Here is a 20,862-nt window from a genome sequence, read left to right on the forward strand (position 1 = left end):
GTAGTTTTAACAATGTATTATCCTTGATCGAAATATCGGACGGAACGTTTGCCCGATATGTCAGAGACCACTTATTAGCGAGAAAACACAAATGGTCTACAGCTTTTCGACCATCAGCAACGCTACTTCAACTCAATAATACGAATTTTGTTAAGACAAGTCACCGAATTTTGAAGATGCATCAACTGAGTCGAAAAACACCTGTGCTGAGATCTATATTTAGTGTGCTACTTCGCGTTGGATATTGGATGGAAGCAAGATTACAGAAATATACATCAGATTGTCGGGTAAAAGCCAACATCGGCCAAGAGCCAGCAATGCGTGGACTTCAGGAACGACTGACACCAGCTGCATGTCAGGTACTGAAGCGGCACTTGCGCACTCCTTTGACGGAGTTTGTAATGTCTGCTGACTTATTCACGGCTGTGGACGCAACAGGGACTTACAATGTACACCGTGATTCCATGCGCTGCTCCTGTACATTTTCCATTGAAAACGGTTTGCCATGTCGGCACATATTGGCTTACTGTACACACAGTATGACTGATGTGAACTTACAGTCAATTTGTGATAGGTGGTTACACTCTGATACTTATCTGACTCGTATTACAGTTGAGAATTATTTCCCAATGCAATTGAGCCAGCCGAGCATGAAGAATACAGTGATTGCGTTAATCAGGCGACTGTCTGAGGAACAATGCAGTTCACTTTATAGCCAGTTTTATCAAGAACTTCACGGTGATGAAGTGGGTTGGGTTTTCTGTCCTTGTGAAGCTATGTTTCATAGATTCTGTGCTTATGACCCATCACCGAACGTACGAGCAGTACACTGTCCGATGTGTGGCGCCATAACCAACTAATAGTTTGGACGTCCCACCGCGAGAACGATTAAAGGCCCTTTTCAGGGCCACCCACAAATTGATTTAAAGGCATTTTTCCCAATATTGTTTTTGTCTTTGGCAAAGGTCAAGTGATTAAGCACTTTTTAATGTCGAATGCATTTAGATATACCTTAGATATTAATAATGGATAAGCGATTATCGCTCATGTATTCGTAAACTTGTTTCTAATGTATAATACATATAAAGGTTAAGAAAGCAGACAAGATTTTGTCATTTTATGAACACTTACCTAATAATTTTAGATGTAAAATAATGTGATTACCGTTCATGTCTTAGTAACATATTTGTAAACTATCTATTACTAGTACATTTTAATAGGAATATTTTAAAATAGTGAAAATCGTTATTTTGTCGTTAGGTGAATAAATTTATTAATGAATATAATAAGATAGTTACAAAGATGAATGTGATTAAAGCTCATAGAGAAGTAAACAACATTGAGAAAAATATCTTCCTTATGAATAAGATACTGACATTATAAAACAAGTTGAAGCCGTCATCATTGAAATTAGTAATCCGATTAAAAGGTCATATAGTAAGTGTTAAAAGAAATGAGAATATTATCCGTTTCATGAATACAAAATGCAAGAATTTCATATTCCAGTTTTATATTAATAGTACCTGAAACCAGAACTAAGCGTACGTATGAATTAAGTCCGATCGTCAACTAAGCCTTCATTGTTATTCATAACCACTGATTATATCAACGTATTCATTTGCACACCCATATAACTATTAATTACTGGTACAATCACACTATACAGTTATAAGTCCATAATTTCCATATTTTATAAAGGCCAAAAATATGTCATGGCATTAATGAATTTGACAATGTAATGTATTAACAATGGTGAACGTTTACATCTGTTACGACATATATATATATAGTTACAAATTGTAACATTTGCAAATTACAAAGGTCATTCAATAAAGGTCTGGATTATTTGCAGTACAGTGTTCAGTCACAATAAGTGACTAAGCATTATAGGAAAATTGAAAATGCAAAAAATTTTGTGTCAATGAAATACATAGTACAAGAATTGAATCTTGTCAATTGACATAATAATAATAATAATAATAATAATAATAATAATAATAATAATAATAATAAGGAAAATAAATAATAATAGAATTGTAAATGTTCATTGATACAGTTGACCTTACTCATATTTATAAGTTTAAAGTCGATAGATATTTGTTGAGTCAGTCAGACGACGTAGGCTTGTTCATTTACACTTCATGAAACTGATATTTCAAATGCTTGTCAAAAATGGTTACATTCATAATGTCTAGATAATTCAGGTTTCATATTACGGCGGTTAACAATATTCACACATGACTGATTAAACACACTAGTTTTTATTACGACCAAAAAATTAATTTTAAAATGCAGAACTACAAATAATTTACAAGTGAAAACAATAAACCGTTTCAATGGACTTTTAAAATTAACCACATTTAAATCTAACGTTGTCTAATTCTCATTATGAATGACCATTTACAAAGTAATCGTTTACTAAATATTAAGTGTCTATTTCGGAAAATTTATTACTACTTTCATATACTGTCAAAGTCAGTTCATTAAATGATGGTCTACAGTTGCTTTACCTGAATTATAAATATTGCAACCAGTAATTTATCATGATGAATTATTGATATGTTGATTTGTTACTCCGATTAACAGACCATGTGTTACTAAAAAAAACTTATGCACACACTTCGGTAATAATTTGTTTACTAATTGGGTATTCAGCATTAGACAACCGACCTCATTCCGTAATCACTATTATCAAATATTCAAATCGATTTTCATTTCCTTTATCACTCAACTTTCTTTTAATGTGATATATATAAGTAATCGTGACATTAAATCACTTGATCGGAAATCAAAAATTTATCCCAATACACATTCACTAACAGTAGGATTGCACTTAAGTTGGTGTTTTTTTTTCTTAAAATGTCTAAATTTCTTACAAGACTTACATTACACAAAAAGATTTATTCATTATCGTTAAATTTCAAATGTAAAAAATGAAAATTCTGACATCCAATCACAGCTCCAGATGCGATTTCGATTTCAACTAATCAGATTACAAAGATGAACAGTTTACGACCAATTACAAAATTATTAAAGGTAACAAAATGTTTCTTCATTATCACTTGAGCACACACTTGCAAAACAAGTACACCAATCACCGATCGCTAAATTTTTCTTTGACACCATACATTTTTTTAGAAATGGGTGGTAGGGAATCTTAATTGCCGTGGACAAAATGTCAACCCAATTATAACGCATTTAAAACTAGCCATTTAATTGGACGAAACGGAATGAGAAATATTGGAAAATGGGATGAAAAAATTTTTCTAAAGGGGTGAAAAAATTACAAAAATGGCCGGTCGTTTAATGATATTCTACCAAGTGAATTTAAATTCAACCCATTGCACAAGCAAATGGCTATCAGGACTCAGTAGCTCAGTGAATAACGCGATGACGTTTGAAGCGAATGGTACTGGGTCCGAGTCCCAGAGTGAACATCAAGTGAGATGCAGGTGCATCCAGCTGACGAGTCTCAAATAGGACGAAACGCGCTTCCTGGATTCCACTGCTAGCCACTATCCATCTTTGCTTATAAGAGCTTGTGAGTTAAGGCAATATCGAGGCATACATACAGTATGCACATATGCCAATAACAGACTGATCAATTGCAGTCTTAAACCTCAAAGGGAAGATACAAGCAAAACAATCCCAAGTGAATTTACATATATGTCGCTTATGAATCACCTTGACCGAAATGACATGACATGACATTGATTTATTTAGACCTGTTTTTTTTATTGATCACATAATATTCTTGTTGTTCTGTTGTACTACTTAAACTTGGATTAATTTTGATTTGGTTATTTATTTTCTGAAGTGGCTTACACTAAGTCACAAAACGTCAGAAAATCTCATTTTTCTACTCATTGGGATATTACAAATATATTATTTATTGATAAAGATCCACTATATGCTCAACTTATTCGAAATTATCAGGTCAAACCTTGGTAATTATACCTACACAAATATATATATCTTATAAAGTTTGGTCTATTCGGTTGTGGTTTTAAACGACCACTAAAATGTTGCTCTTTACTGGTAACATTAACAAAAAGTTATATAGTTTGTAGTTTTAAGAATCTGAGAAAAGCGATCATGAAGTTATTTAACTTTTGTTATACTCGTATTTATCTTGTTACAACTGAGCCTAATTATTTTCTTACTATCCAACTGTTAGCATCATGTCACGGCTATTATTTGAGTCCAAATTAAAAAAAAACAGTTTTGATTACCATTCCTACAAGTTATATGGTAGCACAAAATACCATAAGGAACAGTTAACACATTAAGCCATGTGAGTTTTTATGAGACCTGTCGAACCATGTTTGAACATAACAAACTGTACCTAGCAAATAACAGGAAAATAACCATGAATGAACTAAATTCATTGAAAAAAGGTAATTCAGAAGTCAACATTTGTTAGATAGTGGGCTAACATACTGGTGAAGGTGATTCTAAAAGAATGGGGTCTTACATTCGATAATGAGGTTATGCTTAATAAATGGTTGTGCCACTACATGGTTGAAATTCTCTCATGCTTAAAGTGGCTAGCAAAGGATATCAAAATTATAAGTCTCTATAACGGATGTTTATCTGCTTGAAGTAACATCCTCACCATACAATGTAACTCTTTCTCTACAAAAACCATTTTGGTTAGGGAAAATAAGTTTCTAAAATGTATTGCGCATATCAATCACACATTGACGACTCATTATTGCCTAAATTTTCCTAATGATTTGCTAATATCTATGTCACAGGTATCGAAAATCGTCTTCGCGTCTTTATTTCACATCCAATATGTTCAACGGCATTCATCGTCCAATTACACCTTGTCTTCTGCTAAAGCTTGTTATTATCTGTCCTTCCTAACTCTTATCCTGAACTACTGACTAACTTGGCAAGACAAATCAATGGAACATCATGTGAGTTTCTACGTTTTATTTTAGTAGTGTAGCTAAGCCTACTCAAAATCATTTTATAGTTGGGATCTTCACAACACGTAATCAATGGTAACAGGCAAACTTGTTGAATATTTGTTTACTATAAACCACATGATAATGTCAAAGATTATTAGTAAACGCAATACACGCCTAAATAAGACAGGTGATATTTAGGATCATATCCTCCACACGATCCTTATAAAATTTTATAATACTTTGGGTGTGCCGAAAAAATTATTTCCAAATTTCTCTTACGACATCGTATGCACTTCTGACACAATAGTAAGATGTACAAATTGAATAACGGTTATTGAGATATTATAAAATTTAGGTAATAAGATGCATGAAATCCAGTAGTGAGTGTGCGATACAATATTACGTTAAAGTTAATGTAAGTTCATACGTTATATACAATTGTTTTCTACATAATATACACCATGGATTCGGATGCATTATAACTCGGACTAACACGATATCCAGTGAAAATATGTAAATGGAAAATATATGGTGACGCTAACATCACCACCTTATGATTCATAATGTGTGACTTACCAATGATATCAAACTACGATAAAACAGAAAATAGTTACTAGAATATCGCAGCAATTTATATTTAATAATGCAGATCAACGAACTACTATCACTTTCTTTAAAAGTATTTTTTTCTAGGCCTCTTCCAATAAGATTTGTAATTACAGTCCTGTAATTTACAATGCCGAATCATTTTGCTTGGGAATGTACAATACTTATAAATACATATTTTTTGTACTAATATATTAATTTAATGTTTGACACATTCCGGGTTTAATCTCAATAAAACTACAAGAGATAAGAAAGCAGATTAGGTAAGAATTTATTATCATCATAATCGTATAAAGATACCAAAGTTATCGACCCTGTAACATATATTGTTGGGACTGGAAAATTTAAATTCAAAGAACTTGAAAGACAATATACCGTAATGTTAGGAAAAATTTACATGTATGAAGGATTATGAATTTTAATTCGATGAGAATGGCTTTGAGGACGTGCAACAACATGCACAAAATTGTCAGGATAGGATAAGTGTTCGCTGATCCATTGCATCGGTGTTTCGTGGGGTAATGTGATACCATGGATGAAAAACAGATACCCTGAAGGACAAAAATGGTACAACATAGTTACTTCAAAATTACAAATCAAAAGAATCAGACCATATTGGACAAGACAAACATGATTTACAAATGTAGGTACATCAATCAGTTGTATAGACGAAGCTTATTTGAATCACGTTGGATAAATGGGATCATAAAGCACGAAAGTGCTTTGAAGGAAAAGTAACGTATATTTTTAAAGTACGCTTTCATTTCCTGTGTATTTTTTAATCATTTAAATAAGAAAAGGATGTAATTAATGAAGTACATGCTTTACTCGAATTATCGACATTTTCGTAACTCATCCTTAATAACATTCGAAGAACATAATTTCGAGAGTATAATCACATTTTCTATTCAATAGAGACGTTTTGACCTCGATCTGTACAAAATAAAATACAATCTTTTATTCTCCATAATGCTTAGCAATTTTGTTTTAATGAAAAAGGTAACCAAACGCGTAACAAAAGTCAGGATATACATTAGGCTAAATGGTCAATTAACATATACGTTATTACAAGTTCGAACATTGTCACAGAAAGGTAAGACTACATTGCTTGGTTTACAGGCATAGTAGTTAGTAGAGCATGAATATCATTTGCTAAGTGCTTGAAAGTAAAATAAAGTTTGAATTTTAAGTAGCATTAATAAACTAATTACTCGATTTCGATGGCATAAAGTAAGTAGTTAACCAATGACATATTTACAATCTTAGTTATTAATGTGATTTTATCATAAAATTACTTATTCTCAGTAGATCGATTTGACATTAATAGGCACGAGAGTGACAGGTCCTGGGTCCGAATGTCGTGAGACGGGATCGTGGATGAGCACTGTTGAGGAGTCCTACATTAGGACGAAACGGCCGTCCACTGCTTCCAGGTTTTCCATGGTGGTATAGCTACAACTGACTCAATTTCAACCATTAATATTATTGTATTACTTGTCTGCTCACTGTAATTTAGACATTTATTCCACTATGTAAAATTATGTGTGAGTCTGATTGAGCGCGTGTCTGCACATAAGTATTTAAATATATTCTCCCATTGGTTGTAACACACAGACAATCAATAATTTATCCACTCCTACAGACACACTGTCTCACTCGTTTCCCAGTGTGCTTGCCTTCTGCACGCTTGTGGATTTTACTAATATTTTACAATAAACTATCTCTACAACTGGTGTTCAGGCTTTTGAATAATCTAGAGTAAATCCATAATTATACTAGGAGATTTAGCCCGTGTTAAATACTCAACAGGATACTATTTATCGGAGTCAGATATAGAGGAAATTAGCCTCTACAATTATTTAAAAAGTGAAATAATATATGAATACTTATAAAGATTACCTTTTGGTTTGGTATTTTGTACAAGTGGATTTTTATTTGTATGCAAAAGAATTTCGATAGCATCTTGAAGTGAAGTAAGCGAACCGTCATCATTTAAAGGACGAATAAGTTTTTGAATGAAACCAGATGGTGTGGAACTTGAATTCTCAGAAACACAATAAAGACGACATGGAATGTAACGAAAAGTTCTACACTTTGAAGATGACATGTTATTGAGACTTGAAGACAATGGTTTATTTTCTGGAATTCCAGGGGCAGACATTTCCTCTAAAGGAAGATCTAAAGATGATAGGTGAATAAGAACATCTCACAATAGTAAATAGTGTAGAAGAAATTCATATTACTCTTCAATACGTATATGTATTTTAAGACAAGTAAGGTGCTAAGATTAAATTAAGCGTGAGTGAATAAATGTAGGACTTTTTTATACACTGCTAAACATGATTTTTCTTGACGCACAGCATGTAATGTTGTTATGATCAGATTTATCGTAGTAATGTCTGTTTAAAAAATCTACTTACTCGAATACAATAAAAAATTTCCAAATATATTTATTACTGTTGTTCGATTTAGTCAATATAATGTACTACAATAAAGCGAAGCTGGTGTCCAATACATGGAAGTTTATAAAATTTAACATTTAGGAACTGAAACGGTCTCAGCAGTTTCCTATTCTGTGCCATATGTAGGAAATCGGGCACTAAGTTTATATTGTAAGAATTAAATTATTGATGACGATTAGGAACAAATAAGAGATATGATAAGATTCAAAAACATGGCATAAACAATAGCACAAATCACCTCAACTTTTAAGTTTTCGAAAAGACTATTGAAGAAAAACGCGGTAATAAATATAGGACATACTTCAAATTAAAAATGAATATCACGAGAAACAACGTATAATAAATGATATGATTTGGGAGCAGAGAAAATATTCAATTGGGAGTGAAAACAGTCATTTTAATCAGAAGGTAGTTAAATTTTTCTACGATTAGCCCACTGAGTCGAATAAAATGTTTGAGACCAAGTACAGAGTACATTTGCAAATAGCCACATTCGCTGTTATGCATGTGTCTATGCCATGATGTAGAATGTGTCATGATGAAATGGAAAAGTACAAAAACCTCCGAGTTTTCACTCATCTGTAAAATTCTTGTTGAGACTAAAAATAATTTTTGGTTCACATTTATACAGTGTAGTAAAAATATTCGTTTCATGAGGTCGATTCTTTTTTATTATCAATGATCCACAACGGCTTATTGAACTAATTTAAGAGAAAATAAAAAGAGACATGATTTGTAAGCAATGACACAGATGACGTTTTCATAGTGATTCAATGGATTCGCCAAAACGAAAAATTCTTTCACATTAATTAGATACCTTCTTTTTAATAAATGGGAAATTATGAGGTAACACTAATAATCAGTAATATACGAAATTTCGATGAACCAATGCTAACACATTATGCGTAAGATGATACTGGTTCTCTTCCGTTAGATCATTTTTGGGCAGTGTACAATCTGGACCATACACTCTTTAATATCAGCTGTAACAGTCAACAGAAAGGCAAAAGACACCCATGAAAGTGGTCAGAAATGAAGAATTATGGTAGCGGGTAAATATATACGTTATGTACAGTATTCCCATTGAATTTACAGAAGTGGATTCCGGTAACAGTCATTTAAATGGGTAACAATTTCATAACCTTGAGTATCTTTACATTTTGTTTTCTTTGACTACAGACAAGTTCACTCCTAATCGCGTAAACAGATAAATAATTTCGATATCTACTGAACCTACATTTCCTTGTTTGTAAAAGCTGCTTGTTGTATGACAAGATAAAGCAGGTAAGTAAAAGCTTATAACCTCAGAAAAAAATACACCGATTTGTATGAATAAACTTCATGAAAACACAGAAATGTTGAGATATTTACAAAAAGAACAACATAAATGAAAAAAAGGTAATTTGGTTTATTCATTAGAAACTTTGGTATGGGCCACACACTCCAAGTGCGAGGGTTAATAATACTGTCCGGTTGCCCGAATCGGAGTAGCTGAAATGAGGTTCGAACCTGTGATTTGGTGGCTTAAAAGTTGAACGCCCTAAACACTAAGACATCACTCCACCGAGATTATACAAATAAAGGGAGATTAGTAACAAAACCAAAGTCTCAATAGTAAAATGTATTCTGTCAAGATATGTAAATAATTTCAGATACTAGAACATGCAGCTTAAAATCAAGTGAATATTAGATAATGTTATCATTTAATGTAAAGCAATTCGATGTATATAAACAGAAGTGCTATTTCATAGCACTATCAAAAACAAGGATATTAGTGTTATGTTTGCGGGAAGTTTTATCTAGAGTACCACGACGCGTAAAGTGTGAAAGCGAAGAAATCTGTTTCTTATTTAGCTGACTTAATATTAAACATCTGTAGCGAGATATAAGAACACTTACCCTTGGTATTTTGTGGAAGAGGCTCCATTAATTTGCTATTGATCGACCAAAATTGGTCATATCGAAAGTGTAGTAAGCCATTCCATAATTGCCGATGATCTCTAGCTTGCATTTGATTGATAACGTAGCTACGATGCTTTAAAGCATCGGCTTCTTTAATCATCGACAGGAAATGTGCTTCAACAGCTAGTCGACTTACCGGTGGGGATAAAAGCAAGTCAGTTGGATAATTCTAAAATAATATACCGTAAGAAAATAAGAACAGTTGACAAATTTGAAATCATAAAAACTCCGAAGTATTTTATTAAGTGCGATTTACGATGAAAAAAATATTATTTACTTACTGACGCCCGTTACCACTCGTCGAGGAGCATAGACCACCCACCAGCACTTTCCATTCAACCCTGTCTTGGGCAATCCTTTCCAGTTCTTTCTAGTTGCTATTCGTTCTTTTCATGTCTGCTTCCGATTCCAGTGTTCTTTGGACTTCCTTTTTCCGTTTCCCTTCACGATTCCAAGTTAGCTCTTGCTTCGTGATGCAGTTAGGTGATTTAAGTAATGTATGTCTTATCCACCTCCGACATCTTTCCCTAATTTCCTCCTCAGCTGGAAGCTGGTTTGTCCTCTCCCACAACAGGTTGTTGCTGATGGTATCCGATCAAAGGATATTGAGTATCTTGCGTAGACAACTGTTTATAATTGATTATACCTTTTTGATGACGGTTGTAGTTCTCCGAATTTCGACTCCTTACAATAGAACTAACTGTCTTGACGTTCGTATTGGGGGTTCTGAATTTGACACCGGTTGACAGTTGCTTTGAGTCCCATATCTTCTTCAATTGTAGGAATGCGACCCTTGCTTTGTCAATCCTCGCCTTTACGTCCATATCCGATCCTTCCTGTTCATCGATGATGCTTCCCAAGTACATGAAAGTCTCCACATCTTCCAGAACTTCTCCATCAAGTGTGATTGAGTTGGTGTTCTCCGTGTTGTGTTTGAGGACCTTGCTTTTTCCTTTGTGTATGTTGAGGCCCACTGATGCAGAGGCAAAAAAATATTAGACTTCCATATTTCTGTTTATGATGTTTAATACACTAAAAGGAATGACTAGACACTAGCAAGATTAGTGCATGACAAATCTACACTAGTCAACAAATACGCTTTAAGAGTGGATCCTAATAGTGAAGTGAAAGCCTATTCACTCTCCTTGTTTATGCTATGATAAAAAATTGTTCACCAAAATGTTTACAAGATGAGGTGAATTTCCGGGGAGAAAATATCACATAGGACTTGGTAAAATAATTCGCACAGCTCCAAAGAAAATGCTGTTCATGAACCTCAAGTGTATATAACTAGTGATAAACATGAAAACTATCTGGAAAAACCAATAAGAAAGAAATTTTATATAGTTTCTATTATTTCTAACTCCACCTGCAGCTCTTATAGGGTTGCTGCCGGTCCCAAGCCCAGGTAAAGGAGGAGGGTTGGGCATGGGGTTAGCGTCCCCATCCCGTAGAAAACTAACTCGCTAAAAAAACGCTTACCAGAAAAAATAATTCAAACCATTTTAACTCTGCCCTGGGAGTTAGAAGGTCTTCATTTAGAAGAATTATGACGCTTCATGGTGAAAGCCGAGTTCCTTCGGAAGCCACGAGGCCGATGCCCCTTCTAACAACCAGAGCAAAAATTTTTATAGGTACATGGAACGTTCGAACAATGTGGGAAACCGGGAAGACCAGTCAAATATCAATGGAAATGAGGAGATACAACTTAGCAGTACTGGGAATCAGCGAAACCCACTGGACCCAAGCTGGACAGAAAAGGCTAGCTACGGGAGAGATGCTGCTATACTCCGGTCACGAAGAGGACAATGCTCCACACACTCAGGGAGTCGCTCTAATGCTGTCCAAAGTAGCACGAAATGCACTTGTAGGATGGGAATCTCACGGATCCAGAATCATCAAAGCATCATTCAAAACAAAGAAGGAGGGGATCACAATGAATATTATCTAATGTTATGCACCCACCAATGATAGCAACGACGACATTAAAGATCAGTTCTACGAGCGGCTACAGTCAATCATTGAGAAATGCCCAAGGAACGACCTAACTATTCTGATGGGAGATCTAAATGCCAAAGTCGGAATAGACAACACTGGATATGAAGATAGTATGGGACGACACGGACTGTGAGAGAGAAACGAAAATGGGGAAAGATTTGCAAATCTATGTGCATTCAACAAATTGGTCATAGGAGGCACAATATTTCCACACAAGCGTATACACAAGGCTACATGGATCTCACCGGACCACACTACAGAGAACCAAATAGATCATATTTGCATCAACAAAAAATTCCGAAGGACAATGGAAGATGTGAGAACCAGGAGAGGTGCTGACGTAGCTTCAGATCACCACCTAGTTGTAGCCAATTTGAAACTGAAGCTAAAAAAGAACTGGACAAGTGGACAAACAGCAATACAAAGGTTCAATACAGCCTTCCTTCGAGATACTGACAAACTCAATGAATTCAAGATAGCTCTCAACAACAGGTTCCAAGCCTTACAAGATCTACTGAAAGAAGAAGAAACTACTATGGAGGACAACTGGAAAGGTATCAAGGAAGCATTAACTTCAACGTGTCAAGAGGTTCTCGGTCTAAAGAAACACAATCATAAGGAATGGATCTCTATAGAAACACTGGACAAGATCAAAGAATGGAAGAACAAGAAGGCAGCAATTAACAACAGCCGAACACGAACACAGAAAGTCCAACACAAGCTGAATACATAGAAGCAAACAAACAAGTGAAGAGGAGCATTAGAGCCGACAAGAAGATATACGTTGAAAAACTAGCAACGACGGCAGAAAAAGCTGCTAGAGAAGGAAATATGAAACAGCTTTACGATACAACGAAGAAACTATCAGGGAAATACAGTAAACCAGAGAGGCCGGTCAAAGACAAAGAAGGCAGGAAAATCACCGAAATTCAACAACAGCGTAACAGATGGGTAGAATACTTCGAGGGACTCCTGAATAGGCCGGCTCCAATGAATCCACCGGACATTGAAGCAGCACACATAGATCTTCCTATAGATGTCAATCCACCAACGACGGAAGAAATTAGAATGGCCGTCAGACAAATCAAGAACGGGAAAGCAGCAGGACCCGACAACATACCAGCTGAAGCACTGAAATCAGACATCGAAGCAACCACAAGCATGCTTTATCTTCTATTCAAAAAGATTTGGGAGGAGGAACAAGTGCCGATGGACTGGAAAGAAAGACACCTCGTCAAGATTCCAAAGAAAGGAGATCTGAGCAAATGTGAAAACTACAGAGGCATTACACTACTGTCAATACCAGGGAAAGTCTTCAACAGATTGTTGCTGAACCGGATGAAGGATGCAGTAGACGCCCAACTTCGAGATCAACAAGCTGGATTCCGAAAGGATCGGTCGTGCACAGACCAAATTGCAACACTACGGATCATCGTCGAACAATCAGTTGAGTGGAACTCGTCACTATACATCAACTTCATTGATTATGAAAAGGCATTCGACAGTGCAGATAGGAGGACATTATGGAAACTTCTTCGACACTACGGAGTTCCTGAGAAGATTGTCAATATTATCCGGAACTCATACGACGGACTACAGTGCAAAGTAGTGCATGGAGGACAGCTGACAGATGCATTCCAAGTAAGGACCGGAGTCAGACAAGGCTGTTTACTCTCTCCCTTCCTCTTTCTTCTGGTGGTCGACTGGATTATGAAGACCTCAACATCTGAAGGAAAACACGGAATACAATGGACAGCTCAGAATCAATTAGACGATTTGGACTTCGCAGATGACCTAGCCCGCTTATCGCATACACACGAACAGATGCAGACAAAGACAGCCAGTGTAGCAGCAGACTCTGCATCAGTAGGCCTCAGCATACACAAAGGGAAAACTAAGGTCCTCAAATTTAAAACGGAGAACACCAATCCAGTCACTCTTGATGGCGAAACTCTTGAAGATTTGGAGTCCTTCACATACCTGGGAAGCATCATCGATGAACAAGGAGGATCCGATGCAGACGTAAAGGCGAGGATCGGCAAAGCAAGGGTCGCATTCCTACAATTGAAGAAGATATGGAACTCAAAACAACTTTCAACCAATATCAAAGTGAGAATCTTCAATACGAACGTCAAGGCAGTTCTACTGTATGGAGCTGAAACTTGGAGAACTACAACAACCACAATCAAGAAAGTACAAGTATTTATAAATAACTGTCTACGCAAGATACTCAACATCCATTGGGCGGATACCATCAGCAATAGCCTTCTGTGGGAGAGAACAAACCAACTTCCAGCTGAAGAAGAAATTAGGAAAAGACGATGGAAATGGATAGGACATACATTACGCAAATCGTCAAACTGTATCACGAGGCAAGCCCTAACCTGGAATCCTGAAGGGAAGCGAAAAAGAGGAAGGCCAAAGAACACATTGCGTCGGATAATAGAAGCAGATATGAAAACGATGAATTACAACTGGACGGAGCTAGAAAGGATTGCCCAGGACAGGGTTGGATGGAGAATGCTGGTGAGCGGCCTATGCTCCTTCACGAGGAGTAACAGGCGTAAGTAAGTATTATTTCTGCATGAGATGATTTATTACAACTGGACAACTTCAGTGCTTCTCTGGAGTGAGACGGGTAATTAGATTATTTATCAAGATCTATTTTTTGTTTCGTTGTCCATCAAAACAGTGTAGATCTTCGAAATTTAAAAGACTATTGACAGTTAACCTTGGATCATTCATCTGATATAACCTACAAGATTCACTTAAATATTCCCACAAGCCAACGTCTGAATCTAATTCACACAAAGACAAATATTCGATTAAACCAGAGTTATGTATATCAGAAGTCAGTTAGATTTGTGTTTCCATGACCTTAAGCTTTTTTTTATTTCCGTTACTTATTGATTAAACAGATATTCTAATTTCCTATGGTTATTTTGTTACACAGAATTCTTTTTACCGAGAATTCTTGATTATTATTCGCATAACATACTTTTTAGTTTCCGATTCAGTGTACTTACAGTTACCCTTCGCACCTTAATGACCGAATATTTTATGTTTTACAAACTTCATATTGTCACAAACACTAATAGCATTTAACCTTAACTTATTATTAGCATAGGAAACTTGTGGAGATTACACAATAACTTTTTTAAAGTTGAAATGTTCATCTTTGAAAACTAGTTGACTTCGATGAACTAATTTATCTACAATTAAGTGAGTATACTAAAGTTAAGGAGAGAGCAAAAGTACCACATAGGAATTAAAATATTAAATGGAAACAATGCGAATTGCAGCGCAGCTTAGTACATAAATTAAAGAACTGCTTATTAAAAGGTGGAGAATTCTGGTTATGTTTATGCTGATTTGAAAATGATTGATTTGAGAATACATTGTTTTTTAGACCCATATAATACCAAATAACTCAGATAAACAACATTTTAAAAGACTTTACAATGCCATAGAAATGCCAATCAGTATTATCTATATTTATTTACTACGTGCCGATTTTAGATTCGCAAAGATAGTGATATTGTTGTGATCAATTTTAGTGATCTGCCAACCAACAATAATTCTGAGTAGTAAAAGATAACTGTCAGATTATAAGTGTGTAGCAAGTATAAATACACATGATTTATATCGACCACATACACTAAAATGAACTGTTATCTTCCATGGAATGTCCACTGTATCTGCACACATATCAAATACAAGTCCGATCGGATAGTGCCTGTAAGGTACAAAAAGTGTAGAAAGAGAAAATCATTTAAATTGATCTGAAGATGCATAAAGAAAGTACTACGTATGGTTTTATGGTCGATATACCTAACTTCACAACTGACTTGTTAAGTGTGTTCATTTCTATCAATACGAGTGCATCAACTAATAGTATTCAAATTAAACACCCAACACTCAAGACTCATTTGATCACAGAATGGTTATTACTCAGACCATTTTTTGATAACTACCAATCATGAGATTGCACTAGCTATATAAACATGACTAATTATCGTTACCGATTCATGTTGCAGTGACTCCGCTACAATTTCGTATGCGTGTGTCTATCGTTCTAATGCAATTGACTACAATTTTGCGTTATTGTACTAATTGTATTAATACATACTTTAGAAACAAATTCTAATTGTTAGATAAATAGTTACCTGTTTTGATGACTATAACTCTGCTAAGACTCAGTGTGCGACAGCACGGGAATTTAATACAGAAATCCACCCGCAGGTAATTACTTCATACAAAATATACACATTCAAGTTTAATAGGAAAGCTAAACAATGTGAAATACTTAAATCTTTACAACGTTATATGATGTCCGGAACATCACAGAGCAAACGAAGCAATTCGGGAAATATTTTGCAGTCATACAGCTACAAACACGTAGAGTTGTACAGGTGAACCATACGAAATAATTTATCATGGTTATCAGAACAGAGAAAAATGCTACCAAACTTCGACAGAAAAGACTTAATTAAAAAACGAATTAAGGAAAAAACAAGGAAACTATTAGTGAGGTGTGTATACGTAACAGGAACCAACTTCTAATCATATTATGGTATACTTATCATTACTATCACTTACTAATACTTATTCATTATAATGGACACTACAAGACATTGGTTTTCGATATCCATGCAGATTATATGCAGATTGTCAGTGATTTCTGAGACCAATTTTTATACATCAGATTAACTTCCTGAGGCTCATTCTGTAATTTATTTGGGTTTTTATTATAAAACTAACATGGAATTAACCTCTTCATTCCGATCTCTCCGTTGATTGGGGATTTGAACCTTTTTAGATCAACAATATCACATAGTTTGTAGCATTTATGAGACGGTGGTGACTAAAACGTTAAAGTGAATTCTTAATATTAGAATCTGTGGACTTTATCAGAGAGGAAAAATCAAACGCCTGGTGACCTATTCAGCGAACGCTTAACTTCTAGACCAGTGAGTTGGCATCCAAAGATGTCAATGTCTAACTTTAACCAATGCACGATGTTACGCGACCATCTTTCATTGTATTTGGTCGGTAACTGCCTCACACCCGACACGGTTGAACTCCACTGCTCACGGATTCTCACTAGAACTCCGAGAGTCCCATACTAGGACAAACGGCTGTCCAGTGCTTCCAGGTTTTTAATGGTGGTCTAACACTGATCAGTTCATGATTTCAAGGAAATTTGACAATCCCCACAACCCCAAACTGAAGATATTAAGTTTCGTTGACTCATTTTTTCTTATCCTCTAATTACCGTTCGGTGTGTTATTTATATCACTCCTTTCCCCTGTTTAATAGACTGTAATAATTGTTTTTTGTATGCTAACAGTATTCATTTACGTTTTAGAGACAGATAAAGTTTATTAAGCCAAATAGCTTACATGTTCTAACTTTGATCAAACTAAGACTCAATGTTCGACAGTCTGGGGATTAATTTGGAATTGCGTCTGTAGGAAATTGATTCCTAAAGACAAACTACATTGAAGTCATACTTTTTTAGATCGTCAAGTGTTACAAGAAACTATACGTCTTGAAATAAAAGTAGTTGGTTTGGTCAAAGACAGTCATGGATCGTGCATCAATCAATTGGAGTTTTGATGCCTCAGTTAAAATGATTCACAAGTCAATTGGAAAATTTGTGGTTTAACTAATAATAAATAAGGTAGCAAATTTTTTAAACAATATTTCATACCATTTCAAGGGTTGATGAGCATATTCAAGCCAAAATTCGTGTATTAAAGGATGCTGTTTGAAAGTATCAATCTGATCGGATTGAGTATATTGCATTTCATGTTCTAATTTGCCCCGTGTCTCAGAGGTCATATCTTTGGATGCAGTCTTGAGTGCACATTCAGAAAACTGACTGAATTGTCTTATAACTTTTTCAGTAACCAATGGAAAATAAGAAACACGAGGAAGGAACATCTATAGGAGAGAAAAATTATTTCAAGACAAAAACATTTATATAAATTAAGCTTACTGACACAAAGCTGAAATGTATTAAAAAGTTAAGTAACAACTGGGAGAACTGACGTTCACAAATTGTATACTGATAAGGATATACTGGTATGCACTGCTGTAGACAACGTTGAATCATTTTTAGGTGGATATTAGCTTATGTAATTTTTATGATGTAATACAATAAGGATGTCATAAGGATAAAATGAGGCCTGAAAAATACAGTCCAAGTAAGAGCATAACAAAGATCAATATTGTTCAGCCACTAGGTGTATTTTGCAGTTCAGGAAGAATGTGATACAAACCAGGGCAGGATAGTCACTGGCTACTTAGTTAAGGCATTTTTGATAACGTTCGTAGCTATTTAGATTCATAATATCTAGAACCGAATTTTGAGTCGACATTCGATATAGCTGGGTTGAGAAAAACTGGAAATCTGATAATAATTTGAACCAATACACTAATTTATAAAACTTTTCAGTAAATCAATTATTAAAAGCTAATAACGACGGATAAAATTTCCTAATAAACTTCAAGTCTCCAACGAAGGCTGACATATATATATATATATATATATATATATATATATATAAAACACGCGACTTATTTGATAGACTACAGAGTACTTATATTAGCTTCTTGATTATAGTGTAAAACGCCTGTTCAAAAGTTTCAAATACTTTCGCCTTAAATAAAGAGAACCAACCGCTGAAGATATATAAACCAAAGATTTATGACAAATCAGTCTGAGAAATAACATTTCATAAACTCACATATATAGGCGGAGGAGCATGATCTTCATGCGCCAAATCCTCTTGTGCCAACGTAAAGCAAGCTGGAACCTTACCCTCCCAAACACGCTTCAAAATATTTGAATCTGTCATACAAGCGATGCAGCTGAAAAAAGTTAATAATACTGAAGTAATGTAATACTACTGATAATAAAACATAGCAAAAGTTTTATGAGTCTGTACACCACACAAGCGGTGCGTAGTTAACAAAATCATTGAAAGACGGCTTTACTATTCTCTTCATATACACAAACTGATATGTCTTGGTTAAAGTATTTCGGATTTACTTCCCTTATGATATCATAATGAAAGCAGCTTAGTGGTTAAGACTTCCAACTTCTAGCCACTAATTCCCAGGTTAGAACCCTGACCAACATACTTCAGTCTAAAGAGCCGGATGCTGTCATTAGCCCTCACACTTAGAGTGTGGTTTATAGCCCAGTGCCTGGTAGACGAGTCAGTTTTATTTTGAAGAGAAACATTTACAAGAATTGTCCCACAATAAATAAATCAAACCACACTTCTGCATTTAATGAGATGTGACAGAAACTTTAGATGGGCTAAAATGTTTAAATGGAAGATTTTAGTCCGTTTATTAGGCCATAAACTGGGTGCCGCATAATTCATGACTGATTGACTAGTAAATAGGAAAGCCTATTTGCATCGCTAACATGAAACTGAACATTAATACATGGCTGTAACGCTATAGTCATTTCTGGTGTACATTACTGACGTTCACGGCTACATTACAAATGACTTCTTATATCAGTTTAGATTTGTTATTTAGAACAATTTCATCAAATGAGGTCTTAGTAAGAAGTGTGAAGGTCACATATAAATTTCAAAAAAATCTTCACACATAAGTGGAAAAATAACATCATTCCAAATCTGAGACAAAAATTAATTCTATGCGCATTCTCTTAATCCTTGATATTGCAAACATAATTTACTGGAAATCTCGGTAACTGTAATAGGCAGTTTTATTTATCCATCGGAAATAGTGTATACTGAGCAACAAATGTCTGAACAAACTTACATACTGCTGAGTGAATTCAAGTTGGGTGTGTTAGGGCTTGCAGCATCATCAACGGAAAGTCAAGAAACAAGGAAAGATGTGTAGTTTAGCCACGCCTAAACCATTTGGGAATTAAAAAATTGGTGCTTATCCAAGTGAAACATATTTCCCCATTCGTTTCAATCAAATTCATCATAAAACCTTAATCGTAGTGCATTGTTCCGCATACGGAAGGACATGGTTTCGGTCGTGCTGCTGTCTAACTGACCATGCTTATATGGTAAGATATAATAACCATTTCCTGGGTAAAAGTGAGGTTTGATTTTCCCTTAGAATAAGTGCTTCTACATAGTGCAAAAATGAATGGGAGAAGCATGCAATAAAATCAAAATTGTCAAGTACTATAAGGCTAAAACGCAAAAATGAATATAAGAGTATTTTATTGAACAAAATAAGGTACAAAAGTCTTTAAAATGAATATCTCAAACGTGTCTACGTGGAGAGCGTGAATACCTTCCACATGTACTCGCTCCTTCTGCAAATTTAAAATAAGGTGTTTGGTTCATAACTCCAACCCACTGATCTCACACAGAGCATGAATGAAGCGAGATCTGTTTTACTTGACCAAACGTTTAAGGTTAAACGTCAATATTGCTATGTGAGTCATCACTACTTTCATAGGTCACCAGTTCGACAGGACTATCTGTCACGTGATTACAAAAGCGATTGGGAGTTGAAAGAGAGGATTCATTTTCTTCAATTCCAGAGTCCCCAGGCTTGTTAATTAGTTTCTTACTTTTACAAGGACGATAGATAATCAAATCCATCGACATCCTTGGAGCCTTTTTTAACGTTGATATAGTTGACTTTTTGATGTTATCAGCTTTCGATGCACTTTTGGCTTTAGAAGCTGGCACATGTGAGTTTCTATTACGAATGAGAGACGTAGAATTCAAAGGATTTGCGGTTATATCTGAAGGTTAAAAAAAAGGTTGGAAGTACAATACACCAAATACTTATAAAGTTGAGGATATTCATAAGTGAACCGAACTTTGACTACTCTAGGGTGCACGTGGATTTCGAAACCACTCGCCATGACTTCTGTAGAACAAAGGAAATTTCATGATGTACTT

The 20,862-nt window shown here is 35.1% G+C and overlaps 1 protein-coding gene across 1 annotated transcript in view; it reads right to left on the reverse strand.

Moving 5' to 3' along the window:
- Positions 1-5,779: 5,779 nt before the first annotated feature.
- Positions 5,780-20,862, reverse strand: part of ATG5 (autophagy protein 5) — a gene marked incomplete at its 5' end in the record, with an annotated part of 33,661 nt that continues 18,578 nt past the window's right edge. The window contains 7 exons of the mRNA XM_051218736.1: positions 5,780-6,455; positions 7,422-7,700; positions 9,884-10,115; positions 15,602-15,680; positions 17,658-17,890; positions 18,697-18,820; positions 20,597-20,702. Of these exons, the coding sequence (XP_051071310.1) occupies positions 6,427-6,455; positions 7,422-7,700; positions 9,884-10,115; positions 15,602-15,680; positions 17,658-17,890; positions 18,697-18,820; positions 20,597-20,702 (1,082 nt within the window). The 3' untranslated portion in view covers positions 5,780-6,426. The remainder of the gene's footprint in view (positions 6,456-7,421; positions 7,701-9,883; positions 10,116-15,601; positions 15,681-17,657; positions 17,891-18,696; positions 18,821-20,596; positions 20,703-20,862) is intronic.

This window comes from Schistosoma haematobium, chromosome ZW, assembly GCF_000699445.3.
Source record: "Schistosoma haematobium chromosome ZW, whole genome shotgun sequence".
NCBI lineage: Eukaryota > Metazoa > Platyhelminthes > Trematoda > Strigeidida > Schistosomatidae > Schistosoma > Schistosoma haematobium.